The sequence below is a fragment of the Mytilus californianus genome, unplaced genomic scaffold (genome assembly GCF_021869535.1).
Source record: "Mytilus californianus isolate M0D057914Y unplaced genomic scaffold, xbMytCali1.0.p SCAF_4, whole genome shotgun sequence".
NCBI classification, from domain to species: Eukaryota; Metazoa; Mollusca; class Bivalvia; order Mytilida; family Mytilidae; genus Mytilus; species Mytilus californianus.
The window spans coordinates 93,793,584-93,808,231 of record NW_026262690.1 but is presented as its reverse complement, the minus strand read 5'-3'; the positions used below and the strand labels follow the sequence as shown (position 1 = coordinate 93,808,231).

The 14,648-nt window shown below is 31.5% G+C and overlaps 1 protein-coding gene across 1 annotated transcript in view; it reads left to right on the top strand.

Annotated features, from left to right (window-relative positions):
• The window catches only part of LOC127698915 (spectrin beta chain, non-erythrocytic 2-like), a 96,088-nt gene that overhangs the window by 65,171 nt on the left and 16,269 nt on the right, over positions 1–14,648 (top strand). Inside the window, exons 55-75 of the mRNA XM_052202649.1 lie at positions 1,549–1,667; positions 2,393–2,621; positions 2,989–3,110; positions 3,421–3,481; positions 3,757–3,858; positions 4,303–4,491; positions 5,123–5,200; positions 5,662–5,925; positions 6,527–6,673; positions 6,966–7,103; positions 7,325–7,450; positions 7,805–7,935; positions 8,274–8,460; positions 8,821–9,021; positions 9,334–9,429; positions 10,330–10,464; positions 10,735–10,917; positions 11,599–11,790; positions 12,579–12,734; positions 13,295–13,512; positions 14,459–14,648. Of these exons, the coding sequence (XP_052058609.1) occupies positions 1,549–1,667; positions 2,393–2,621; positions 2,989–3,110; positions 3,421–3,481; positions 3,757–3,858; positions 4,303–4,491; positions 5,123–5,200; positions 5,662–5,925; positions 6,527–6,673; positions 6,966–7,103; positions 7,325–7,450; positions 7,805–7,935; positions 8,274–8,460; positions 8,821–9,021; positions 9,334–9,429; positions 10,330–10,464; positions 10,735–10,917; positions 11,599–11,790; positions 12,579–12,734; positions 13,295–13,512; positions 14,459–14,648 (3,264 nt within the window). The remainder of the gene's footprint in view (positions 1–1,548; positions 1,668–2,392; positions 2,622–2,988; positions 3,111–3,420; positions 3,482–3,756; positions 3,859–4,302; positions 4,492–5,122; positions 5,201–5,661; positions 5,926–6,526; positions 6,674–6,965; positions 7,104–7,324; positions 7,451–7,804; positions 7,936–8,273; positions 8,461–8,820; positions 9,022–9,333; positions 9,430–10,329; positions 10,465–10,734; positions 10,918–11,598; positions 11,791–12,578; positions 12,735–13,294; positions 13,513–14,458) is intronic.

The window sequence follows — 14,648 nt, the reverse complement described above, 5'->3', positions numbered from 1 at the left end:
CTTTGTTGTATAGTTGTATTTATTTTCACATTTTTGCAGATAAATTTGACTGTTTGAATTTTCAGGATTCACTGAGTGTAAGATTTGTTTTTTCTAGTAGATCATTATTTTCTGTACATTTTTTCACCCTGTTCCTTTGTTTTCCTAGCTTGTACTACTAGCTTTTTAAAAAATTGATTTTCAGTAGACTTGTATGGGTTTCAAGTTTATTTTAAAATTCTATGAAGTTAACCATTTTAGTTTCAGAAGTAAAATTTGACTGTGGATTTATTTCTGAGTATGAATTTATGAATTTTAATTAATTGAAATATTTCATGAAGCCTTGTTAAAAATGGCCGCCAAGCATGGCTATGCTATTGCTGCAAGATCAAAACCTTTCACCCATATAAAGATAATCTTACTTTTACTTCACCTACCTTTAGTTTATTTATATCTTTTTTATTGATATTGATGACTTAGAACGGAATTTAATGTTTCCAGCACAAAACAAACTTTTTTACAAGAAAGGATATCTGAATACCATTGTTTAATACTTTTCAAAATAGAGTTTCTTATTATGATTTAGCCTTAATTAAGTGAGATTTATTTACATTTGTATTTCACAGATTTATCATGTCTCTTTCATACAAACCAAGTATTATGCATTACCGCTTTGATTCCATATTGTAATGTACTTGCATGTTGCATGAAACATTTCCAACCTTTATTGCCCTGCTTCACACATATGTGACTTGTACATGATAATGTCTAAAAATGCTGGTAAATTATGTCCAAATACTTGCATGTTGTTTGCTGTTACATGCAGTAGGGGTATGTGTGAGGTATTATGGTCACCCAATGCAAAAGAGATGTAGAATAAAAGTTTTGATTGAAAAAAGGTTTGAATTTAAATGATATGTACAAAAGTAAAGACAAATTCTTTGTATTGTAAATAATAAAACATTGGTATCAATTGGAAATTTGCAGTTTACAGTCAGAATGTTTATTGGCCTCATAGGATAGAATGAGATTCTTTTAAATCTCATTTAATGTTATAATCATGTAAAAATATAATCTATATTAAGCTTAGGTTATAATTTTTAAATTTACAGAAATTATTTAAAGGAATCATAAATTAGATTGTTCCATTCGAATATCTTAGGCAAATTAAGTGAACTTTAGGCACTTGGGAGAAGTTCTTGCAATTATTTAAAGCTGCATTGTCTACAACCCATAAAATAAGAAATAATCCACCCCACTTTTTCTCAATCTTCTCTCATCTTAAGTCAGCATGATACAATAAAAAAAATTTACTGAAAAGATTTTAGAATTATTTGGCAATAATTACCAATCTGTAATTCAATGTCAGTTATTTTTAGGACAAAGTAACCTGTTCTTCTGTATACAAATTTGTATAAGTTAACACATATTTTAGTACTCTGCAGTTTATGAAGTGTTGTGTCATCATTTTTTGATACAATAAGTATGACATTAGCAGAGAACTGCATAATTATTTTCATGAAAAGATTTAAACAATGAATTTATTTAAGATGTGTTGAATCTTTACAGGGAATAACTGTGGACAATGGTAGAATAAAATTCATCAGTGATTTAGCAGATAAACTGATAAAACAGGGCAGAACTGACACAGGAATAGTGAAAGAAAGACGTGATGCCATGAATAAAAAGTAATTGTGACTATTATATGTAGTAAATGAAATGACATATTTAACAAGAATGCTTGTTTTTTACAGATACATGCTGTGATTTTTTTTTACATTGATCTTTTTTTGTGTTCATTTCATTCTATTAGATTGGATACACATTTTTCAAACCATGCAAATTCTTTCTTCAAAGCATTTAAAGTTTTCAAAATTGGCATCCTTTAGTTCATAATGTTGACATTCTTTCAAAAAATCACTATTTGAGATTTCTACCATTTGTCAATGTTCCATTGGTCAAAAGTTAAGCTTTGTTTCATGAGAAACATTTATGTATTGGATTAACATATATCATGTTGGCTAGTGAATAGGCGCAGGAAAATCACTGATTAAATGTCTATGTATTGTCAGACAATATAGAGTTTATGTTTTTGTCTCACCTTGACGGAGTCAAAAAGCAAGACACGGATATGCTGTTTCAGGCGACGGTGGCAGCGTCAACAATGTATTAGTTTGTGATTAGGTCAGTCATGGAGAACCGCTAGTGGTAGGTCAATGATATTTGATATGCAGTTGTATTAGCATTAGCATGTATCGTTTCCATGGAGATTGTTTGGCCCTGTACCTTCAGTCATGGTTCATTGACTGAATATTTGCATAACTTACATTTCAATTTCAACATTTGCATTTTACTATCAAAATAACAAAAAAGCGAGAGATATCTCTGAGTTAACAGTTTATTTACTTTGTAGATGGAAAGCAATACAAGGTGAACTTGAGCAGTATAAAAAAGATCTGTCTGGTGCTTTAGAAATCCATGCATTTAATAGAGATGTTGATGACATAAACGATCGTATGAATGAGAAGGCTGTCCTTCTCTCTAATGAAGATTTAGGAAAAGATCTTCCTAGTGTGGAGGCCTTACAACGTAAACAGGAAGAGACAGAAAGAGATATGTCTGCTTTACAAAACCAGTTAGAGGTATGACTCATAACAGTTCAAAAATTTTTGATAAAAGTTGATAGTATTCAAGTTTGCTTTTACTACTGTTTTTGTTTTGATATTGTTTTAAACAACAATTTCATATATGTGATAGTTGTATGCCTGACTTTTCATTTTTCAGTTTGACACAGCCCATGTGTGCTGATGTGGGGTTATACACTATCAGCTAACTTTCCAAGGAAAGAAATCAAAAGAGACACATAATATAAGGGCTACATAACTTGACTTGGGAAAGACATAAAATAATGTACAGTTTAACTAGTTGTTTAATTCTTATACCCATTTCTAGATCCAATGTCATAAAAGTAAAATTCAAAAAAAATAAAGTCCTTTTTCTCCTTTGTAGAAATTAGAATCATCAGCAGGCAGATTGTGCAAGAAATACCCAGAGAAAGCTGATTCTATTAAAACTAAACAGAAAGAAGCTGATGAAAACTGGGAAAAACTCGAAGATTTGTCAGACAAAAGGTTAGTTGGACTTTTTATATAGAATGATATCTGTAAAAAGGTATAAGGTGCATGGCTTGATCTTAAGGGTATAATTATGCATTCTCAAATAATGTTGAATATATGTACTAAATGTTGCATGTTTTATGTTAAAAGGTTCGGCCAATGAGGAATCTATAATAAACAAAATAAGAACAAACCTGTGTCGCATTATTCGCAATAATAAAAACCTCGCCAAAATTTCTGAATTTACAGTATATGATTTAATGATAATAAAAGTTGCCATAAGATTTTGAATATTACAAGATGACTTTTGCTTTTAATTTTACAGAAAAGCAATGTTATCCAAGTCTTATGAACTCCAGAAATTCTTATATGACAGCAAGGAGCTGGTATGTATTGGTATATTTACTTGTAATATTATGCCTTAAATAGAGTTCTTCATCATGAAAGCAATATCAACTTTGCTTACTACTTATTAAGAAGAAACATTTATCAATTTAGCTATTCAAATAAACAGACAATTAAATGTAACAGAATCTATTTGGTCACCTTACGAAAAATAATAAATGAGAAGTGCAGGCATTTTCATGATAAATATAACATCAATGTCAAAGAATATTTCAAATACCATGCCTGTTGTAATATGATCTTTTTAATTTTAAAGGTCTCCTGGTCAAATAACATGGTCAGCACAATGAATTCTGGAGAGTTAGCTAAGGATGTTCCTGAGGCTGAGATCTTCTTACAACTTCATCATGAGAGGAAGGTAAATATTATTATATTGCCAGTTTTCATTCCATTGACCAATATGTAAGGGGGAACTAATTTACAATAAATTTGCTATTGTCTCCTAGAAACTTTCTTGAGAGAGAATAGATAGTCAAAGCTGATGTTGAAAATGATTTGAATGTAGCATTTTTGAAAGGGTCCCAATTGATAAAATGCTTTATCTGAAACTTGAAATACACTGTTTTGTTTGCAGCAGTAGGGTTTGACAGTGTGACTGTATTTTATTTTATGATTAAATTTAACAAATCTCCATACTCATGGTATGTACCTTAATGATTCTTTATAGTAAAGACTTGCTAGGCACTTGCTCTGTTTTGTATAAAAGACAAAAAGCAATTTTCCAATTCCAACTTGCTGAAAACCAATTGCAAGCAGAGGTCAGTGTGTCCTATAATTCATGCATTATTATACACATTTTTAGGCTGAAATAGATGGTAGGAAGCCAGTTTTTGCTGCAGTACGAGAACATGGAAATAGATTGGTTAGTGAGAAACATTATGCTGCCACTGATATACAGAAAGCTATAGGACAGTTAGATAAAGCCAAACTGTCGCTAAATGGAGCTTGGGATAAACGTAACAACTTTCTGACACAGTGTCATGATCTTCAGGTAGGTTTTGTTTGAAAAATTTTGTATTTTTGTGTCGTATTTGCACCAATAAAGGTTTGTAACTTTTAAGAAAAATGTTATGCTCCAGTCACTCAATGTCCAAGAGAAAGTGCCACCCATGTCAGTCTTGTCAGTCAGTTCATCCATGTGTTCCTCCTTCAGTCTCACTTTTGTATCAGCTACTGCTCCTGAACCGCTTGACTAAATTTTGAGAAACTTTCGCAGAATCTTACTCCCATGATGATTTTTGGACCTCTCATTTCATTTCTTCATCCTATTTATTTTTGTGGTTTACATGGACTCATTTATATCTGCAAACTACATTACACATTTGTATCTGCCTCTTCTCCTAAACCCATTATTTAACCAAATAGTGGGATTGGAACCTTTTTGTTTGTTTTTTTATCTAAATTATTTTTTGGGTTTTCCAAAGCAAATCATAGACATTGCCATGTGTGGGCAGGGGTATCATTTTGTTAGCTTTTCTTGCCATTATCTATAGCATTGTTTTGCGACATTTTTACAACCATTTGCTATAGTTAAGTTGTTTTAAATATAATTGAAATCAGCATATTAAAAGATACTTGTTTAGCTTTAAAAAGTATTTAGAACTACTTTCTTTTACATTTAGATGTTCAAGGAGACTGCAGAACAAACAGAGACATGGATAGCTTCTAAAGAAGCCTTCTTAGCCAATGAAGATCTTGGGGTGTGTATAAAATATGTATAAAGCAGAATGATAGTGTGATACAATTTTTTTTCCAGAAGCTTTGTGAATAGATATTGAATTTGCAGTAGCAATTCTTTTTTCACTCATTAGTTTACAAGAAGCTGTTACCAGCATGAATCAAATATATTTCAGGAACATTCATTCATATGGAAGGAATGTGTACATAGATTTGTTTATACAAGTTCTTGTTGAATATAAAACTGATGTAACCATGATATAGCCATATATTACCCAGAAATATGCAAATAAGATGTATGAATTGACTTAGTAAAATTTTTAAAGTATATGTGTATATTAGAACTGAAGAAATAAGGTACATGAATGTAGATAAAAATGTGTTTTATTTAACCTCAATATAAATATGTATGTTATTTAACCTCAATATTTTTAGTCTGGTGTAATGCAAATAAATTCAACATCTTTTAAAATTACTGTTTCAGAACACACTATACAGTGTAGAAGCTCTGATAAAGAAACATGATGGCTTTGAGAAGATGACCATGGCTCAGGTCGACAAAGTGGATGACATGAAGCAGTTTGCTGATAATTTAGTTGAGCAACAACATTACGCCGTCAATGAGATAACAGATCGTTGCCAAGCAGTATTGGATAGATACAAACGTCTGCTGGACAGCATGGCTGCCAGGAAGAAAAAATTGGAGGACTCCAAGAATTATCAGTTATTCCTTAGACATTTATATGAAGTAAGAATTTCACATTTTGTACAAAAAGTGGAAACTATGATCGACTTAATTACAAGAGCCAGATCACGAAATTTCCTGGAGAGGAGGCATACTCAAAGAAAGCTATAAAAAATTGCTTTTTCATTCTTTTTTTAAAGTTTAAACTGCATGTAAATGAAAAGACATATAGCTTAATCATTGATAAAACTGCATCCCTTGATTATTGCTTCAAAAGAGGCAAAGGATACAAAAGGGACATTCAAACTCATAAGTCGAAAATAAAACTGACAACGCCATGGCTAAAAAAGAAAAAGACAAACAGACAAACAACAGCACACAAAACAACATAGAAAACCAAAGACTGAGCAACACACAACCCCACCTAAAACTGGGGGTGATCTCAGGTGCTCTGGAAGGGTAAACTTCTATAAATTTGTCTTTGATTATAACATACAAAGAAAAGTATATTTCATGATTTAAAAGATGAATGTGAATCTTATTTATTTACACATGATTGCAATTAGAAGGCTGTTTCCTTTGAAACATTAATTCCAGATGGAATAGTAGGTGAATAGTTGAATCATTTTATTTAGTATATAATGTTGCATATTTAAAATTTTAGGTATCAAACTGGATCAATGAGAAACTGCAGATAGCATTAGATGAATCTTACCGAGACCCTACCAACCTTCAGGCCAAGATACAGAAACATGTAGCTTTTGATGCTGAAGTGTCAGCCAACAGAAACAGGGTGGATTCTGTTAAAGATGTAAGATTTTTTATTTATATGCATGGGTAAAACTTAATTTTTCTTTAAACATAAAATTCAGTTTTATTGTATGTTCTTACACATAGTTCACCCCACCCCTTGAATGGTGGCCATATATAGGCTTCTCTAAAACACAGTAATGATGAATTTTACATTTAGGTTTGTGGACAGTTAGAAAGTTTTGTCTTTTGATTTTGCTATTGGTGCCATCTCGGAGAAATAAGAAACTCTTGTACAGGAAACAATTCCTGGATCTTGTTTATAGAGCCTTGATCTTCATTTCATTTTACAGGAGGGTCACGGACTGACAGAAGAGAGACACTATGCCTCAGATGATATCAAGAAACGTTTAGAGGAGTTAGAACTTAGTTGGCAGGCCTTGATAGCAGCAAGTGCTGAGAAAAAAGATAGATTACAAGATGCTTATAGAGTAAGTTTAATGTGTTTCATAACAGATGAAGTTTATTATATAAATTATGACTGTATCACCTGAATGATATTGATTTCAATACTAAGCCATTGTTAAATTAGCTCCTAATGAAATTAAAATTGAAATGACCAGTTGCAAGAAAATTGGTTTATACATGTATGGCTTTTGTTGTAAGACATGTGTTGAAAAATCAAACTTCACTGAGATATTGATCCTTGTAGGCATTGATGTTCAACAGAGTGATTGATGATCTGATGGTATGGATGGATGAGGTTGAAAACCAGCTGTCCTCAGAAGATCATGGAAAAGATTTAACATCGGTTAATTATCTTTTAAAGAAACACCAGGTATGTCTTCTTTTAGATTTGTGAAAAAAAATAAATTACAATGTGCAAAATGCTTGCCTACATTGGGTGGTTCATAAGTTTGAGAATAAACCAATGGTTTTGACTTGCATAGTAAAACATTTTGGAGTCTTTTTTTTAAACCAGTATTGAGTTAAATCATATAAGAGTTGGGTCTAGACTCAGTATCATTTATATTTTGCATACCAAATTTAAAGAATATATTAGAAACTACTATAAATCAGGTCTATATAAACATTGCATAATTGTTAAAAGCCATCAGTTTTAAACTAAACTTTTGAAATACTGGAAGAAAACATATATGTGTAACAATAACATGAAATTTTGCTTTAACAGATGTTAGAACAAGATATCACAAATCACAAAGAGAAAGTAATGGACATCAAAGATGCTGCCCAGGTCTTCAAGGACACAAAACATTTCTTGAATAAAGAATTACAGGCTAGAGCTAAAGAAACATCAGATAGGTGAGACATATACCAGTTTCTGAGATCTGTATTTACCTGGTTCATCAAATATAGAACTTTTTTGTACCAAATTTCAGTGTAAATCTTGAAGGCTGAATTATTTCAAATTATGTTCAAGATAGAAAATATTGAAATAATTAGTTTTGTAAGCCATTATGATAATCCTTTTTATATGAAATATTATATACCTTGACTGCAGTCAGTAAACCTCTCTGTCAGAATTATCATTATTAGACTTATTTTCATCCATTTCACAATAGTATTTGAAATAAACCAAAATTGAAAACTGTTATTTCTAGGAATTCCTATCTGGAATTACTTATTGGTATATTTTCTAGGTATTCTTCCCTGATAGAACCATCTAAGATCAGGAGAGATAATTTAGAGGATGCTCAGTTAATGTACCAATACTACCGAGACATAGAAGATGAATTGTCGTGGATAGAAGAGAAGAAACCAGTAGCAGCCTCTACAGAACTTGGCAGTTCACTAGTCATTGTACAAAATCTAATGAAAAAACATCAGGTATGGTAATGAGAAACTCTTTCAAGTTGAGGCATATAACAAGGTTGTTACTATAAGACTTTATTCATTTATATCTATGGTATAAATCTAGTGATAAATTAATGATCAGTCAGTTATTTTAGACACTAATGCATCTTGGGTAATATTTTCAAAAGTGTACCCCAAAATATTTTAAAAACAATGTCCTAAACATTGGATATTTGTCTAATGATTTGACAATATTTCATCTAGGTGCAGGAACAATGATTTTACCAATAATGCTTTTGTTTCTGAAATTGTAATTTGAATAGTGTCATAGCAGTATATTTTGATACATTGTTAAAACTGAAATAGTTAAGATTTTTGAATCCTTCGTTTTAGACAATGGAATCTGAAATAGTTGCCCATGAACCTTTGATAGACTATGTTGCAACTTCAGCAGAGAGGATGGTCAAAGCAAAACATTTCGCTTCAGAAGACATTGAACAGAGACTTCAAGAACTCCACACACAACTACAAGAACTTAAAAAGTTAGCATCTGTCAGAAAGAAGAAACTTCAAGAATCTCTTGAAGCTCAAAAGGTATCTTATATTAGAGTATTTGCATATATTGTATAAAGCAAAAATTCAAACTTTTTACAATAAATTTATTAAGAAAAAAATAATTTTCAGAAAGTTTATGCAATGGATCTTCTAACATCAAGCAGCAAAGACTGTTTCCAAATACTCAATGTTTGCATTCATTCCTTACAAATTAATTTCCAGCTTTTCCATGAGTACTATGTTTTGACAAATCAGTTTTATTTCCTTTTGACTGTGTTTTTAAAATATCTACTTAAGTCAGTAGGCATGGTTTACTGCTAAGATCTGTATATGGCACTTCTGTGATTTCAGTTTTACACAGAAGTATCAGAAGCTGATATGTGGATGGAAGAGAAAATGCCTGTACTAAGTAGTCCTGATTATGGTAAAGATGAAGAGGCTGTACAGGTAATTATTTTCTTCAACCCATTCAAACACAAGGGATGCAAAGATAGCACTTTTTTCATGTAATGATTCCTTGATTTCACCATTTTCTGGATTTGAAGTCTGACATTTGAAGTAGGCATATTTTGGTATATTCGGGATAAATATTCCAATCATACTAAAAAATGGACTTCCTGTGACACTTTTGGACAGAGAACATCAAACTGTGAGATGCAATGTTTCCTCTTTTGACCGTGCATTAAAAATAACAAATAACATTTTTCTGTCACATAGCAGGAGAATTTTTTTAACTAATGCAAAAAATCTTTATGTAGCCACATGCTAAGGCTGAATTCTAAGGTACATATAGTTGTTTTGTTGGTGAGGCAGACTTGATTGGCAATAGTTGTGGTCTAGGCCAAAAGTAAAATTTAGATTGTTTGATGTTGCCTACATGCCCACATAAAAAAACAGCCTACCAGGAAAATTTTATGACACAAATCAGTTCCAAATTTTTTATTTAAAGATTTATTCATGCTCTAACGTTCTTTTCTTGTCGAAAACATGAAAACATGTAACTTATGTTGTTGGCAAAAAAAAAATCCATACTTTCCTACCCAACCCTACAAGGCATGGGTAGACAACATCAAACAAAGATTTTTTTAAGGGTGGCCTTAGCTGATTTAGAATTTTAAAAAAAGTTATGATTTCATATTTGAATTAACATGAAACTGCATTTTGAAAATTCTTCTTGAAGCGATAGAATCTGATTGAATTAGATTTAAAGTATAATTACATCTGCAAGTAGACTTCACTTTTAAATGGTAACGATTCACCTACAAAATGTTCTCCTGTGAGTTTTTTTTTTTCTTTTTACAAATTTGGACTTTCTTGAGTGACAAGTATGTTATTTCATTGTTTTAGGTTCACATAAAGAAGTTGGATACCTTGGAAAGAGATATAGAAAACTACAACAACAATATAGCAGAACTCACTTCTTTGCAAAGGTCCCTTGTAGAAAAGGGTCACTATGACAGTGAAAATATCAAGAAACAGCATGTAGGTTCAAATTTAATGGAAAACAGTTAGCATATTGACTTAATTTACGGGTACTTAACGTCATAAACAAAACAGATTTTTTATATTCATTAATTTGCAGATTTTTCCTTTCATTTCCAAGGTACATGTATTATGACAATTTTCACAAGTTATTAAACTGAATCAATTTAATTGCATTTTTAATGAAATGAAAATTTTACCAGCAAGAAAATCAGTTATTTGTTAGCCTTACTAATTTCAATTTTCTGAACTATGTCATATTTATTTTAGGAATCAGTAGTCACAAAGTACAGTCATATTCAGGAATTAACTGTTCAGAGACGATCTATGTTAAATGATACAAAGAAACTATATGAATATTATCGTGAAGTAGGGGAAGTAACTACATGGATTTCTGAACATATTGTAATAGCTAGTTCTGAAGATTATGGACAAGATCTGGAACATGTTGAAGTAAGTTGCTTAGATTTACACTACAGCCGTATAGAGTTATTCTTTTTTATACAGGAGAGCAATAATGAATATTAAAAATCACCATTATACTTCCCCAAGTAGCAAAACTAGTTTTGACTTGAATGTTAACATTGAAATTAAGAAGTTGGTTATCTACATTTCAGTTGCTGTAAACCAACTAATTTTCGCAAGTGATTTGTTTTTTTGCTACTTTCAGGTGGAGAAAAATAATGTGAATATAAATTGTCGCAAATATGTAAGACTTGGGTCTTCCTTTGTATAAATACATTAACAAGAATAGAAAGGCGCAGAAAAAAATCGCTGCGAATTAGGCTGAATAGGGCTGAATGCAAAATCAAATATCCACAAAAATAAATTGGTTTACAGTATATGGCTGGTTTAAAATTAGCACTGAAAATTCTTTCAGTAAAGATTAACATAACTTGATTGTCACTCATTCTTATGGTATTAAAGTTGAACAAGATTAATTTACAGATTTATCTAGCAACCAATTTGAAGTGTAATTTACCGTAAAGGGTTTTGTACAAAAATTATGTGTAGAAGAAATATGAGCAAAAACGTTAATTGGTGCAGTGAAAACTCAAGTTTGCTTGGGATATATTTTATCATTAAATGGTTCTGTTAAAATTTAGCTGATTATTATTTATCACCTGTTTGCAGATTTTACAGCAGAAATTTGAAGATTTCATGCATGATGTGAACAGTAATGAAATCAGAGTAGTAAATGTAACAACTATGGCAACACAGATGATTGAAGTGAAACATTATGAATCAGATGGCATTAGCAAAAAGTCTGAGGAAGTCAAACAAATGTGGACAGAACTTCATGATGTAGCAAAAGCAAGACAAGAGGTAAGGTGTAGATTTTATATACCGGTACATGATTTTCAAATTTGTCTGCATCAAAGGAACATGGGGAAATAAAACTTTTTTTCTGTTTATAATTTCATTAAAGTGAAAATATTTGAAAAAGAGCATAAGGATTGGAATTTTTCAGGTGTCGTTAGGTCATTTTGAACAAAATATGAAGTCAGTTAAAGTACATTTCCTAAATGAAATATATCTTTTGTCAATTTTAAAAACAAAAGTCCTTCTTCATTTCATACTTGTAAATGCTCCTGCTTTCAGCTTTGTTCAAATTTTGCAGTAAGAAGAAATCTTAAGAACAATAGAAACTTTTTAATCTGACTGCATGTTTACATATTTATTTTTCAGCACAGTTGTGTTGTTATATTGTTGTAGATGTAAATCAGTACTGTAAATTCAGAAATTATTGCAATGTTTTTATTATTGCGAAAAATGCGACAGGTTTATAATCGCAATGATTTAAACTCGCATTTTGAAATTTGTTATATGAATTAAACAGGATTTTTCTAAATATTGCAAAAATTAAAATTGCATTTTAGTCTAAAATGACAAAATCACAATAATAAATGCACGCATTAATTTCTGAATTTACAGTATTTCAAAACTAATTAGAAGTGTGTAAAATTGGAACTTTAAATAATGTAACTAATACAACTCCTTTTTCGAGGGGTCTTGCAAATGAATAGCTGTTCAAGACTATCATAAATATGATATATATAAATCAATAAGATGTTTTATGTAATTTGTAATTAAATTATTTGAATCTGTTTCAGGCCCTAGAAGCTGCTAAACAGGTACACATGTACGGTAGAGATGCAGACGACACTTTAGACTGGATACAAGAAAAGGAAGGAATAGTTGCTAGTGAAGATTTTGGTCATGATTTAGAAAGTGTCAGAGCTTTGATTAGTAGGCATGAAGGATTAGAGGTTAGTTGAGCTTGATTATGATGTTGTTAAATTAAATAATCAAATGTATACAAAATCACATGATAACAACCACAACCAATCAAATTTATACAAAATCACATAACAACCACAACCAATCAAATTTATACAAAATCACATGATTACAACCACAACCAATCAAATTTATACAAAATCACATGATTACAACCACAACCAATCAAATTTATACAAAATCACATGATAATAATCACAACCATTCTTGTGTTTACTGATTTCCTATTTTATAAAATGTCTGATGCTGAACAAAATTGCTCAAGTTAATCTAGGTGGAGTGGCAAATTGTTTCAACCTGATCAACATTGATTATACCCTTACACTTAGACACTTTGACAAAATTCATATTGAACAGCCCATTTTCCAAGAAATTTGGTTGATAGATATTTATTCTTTTTATTTTCAATGTACAGGTGTTTATTAAAGGACTATAGAAAGTAAAGTTGTCTTTTGACATCATGTTTTTTCAAGGGTTGTTTGCTTAATGTCCAGTGACAAATATTTCATACAAGAAATTTTTTTTACAGAGAGATCTAGCTGCCATTAGTGTCCAGGTAGAAGACATCACTAAGGAAGCTGAACGATTAATGTCTTCTTTCCCAGATGCTCAGGAACATATAGCTACCAAACATGAGGAGATGGTGAAAGCTTGGAATAACTTGGTAGAACAGGCCACACAGAGGAAAGAAAAACTTCAACAGGCTGATCAGTTACAGATCTATTTCAATGATTATAGAGAATTAACGTAAGTGTTTTCACCGATAATTGTATCAATTAAAACATCAGAATGTTTCTTAATGAAAATATTAATAATGATAACAGGAGTAAGTGAAAATTCAGAAAATGGTAGAAATTGGAGATACAGTCTGCATGTTGAAGGTCATTTTAAAAAAGGAAGGGAAAAGTTGTGATGATTTCAGCTTCCCAATTGTGAACTTTCCATTTCTATGTAGCAACATTCCAGCAGCGCCTGCATACGGAGTATATATCTCCCAATTGATACGATATTCCCGGGCTTGTATTTTCTATCATGATTTCCTTGATAGAGGATTACTGCTCACAAGGAAGCTGTTTAGCCAAGAGTTCCAAATGGTGAAGTTGAAATCATCCCTCCGTAAATTTTACGGACGCCATCACGAGTTGGTTGACCGTTATGGAATAAACGTTTCACAGATGATATCGGATAAGTTCCTTATGTCGTAACTACAATACCCTTCCCTTTTTACGAATGTGACCTACCGAATTAGACTATTTACCGTATTTGTAATAACATAAGCAACACGACGGGTGCCACAAGTGCAGCAGGATCTGCTTACCCTTCTGGAGCACCTGAGATCACCCCCAGTTTTTGGTGGGGTTCGTGTTGCTTGGTCTTTAGTTTTCTATGTTGTGTCATCTGTACTATTATTTGTCTATTTGTCTTTTTATTTTTGGCCATGGTGTTGTCAGTTTGTTTTCGATCTGTGAGTTTGACGGTCCCTCTGGTATCTTTTGTCCCTCCTTTGTGAAAGATGAACAAGAATTGTTTCATGAAGACAGAAAAGAAATGATACCAAATTGTTTAAAGCATTGTACAGTGAATTTAAGAAATGTAATTCACTCAAGATGTCTTAGACTTTCACTGGTAAATTGCATAAAGCATTGAAATTTCATAAATGTACTATTAAGTAAACTTAAAATATCTTATTTAGGGCATGGATAAATGAAATGATAGCTATGATCAATGCAGAAGAAGTTCCAAAAGATTTACCAGGAGCTGAAGCTTTGGTAACAAGAAGTAAAGAGCACAAGGCAGAAATTGACAGCAGGAAGGATCCAGTTGACAAATTCTTACATATGGGTCAAACGCTGATCCAGAATGGTCATTTCTTATCAGAAGAG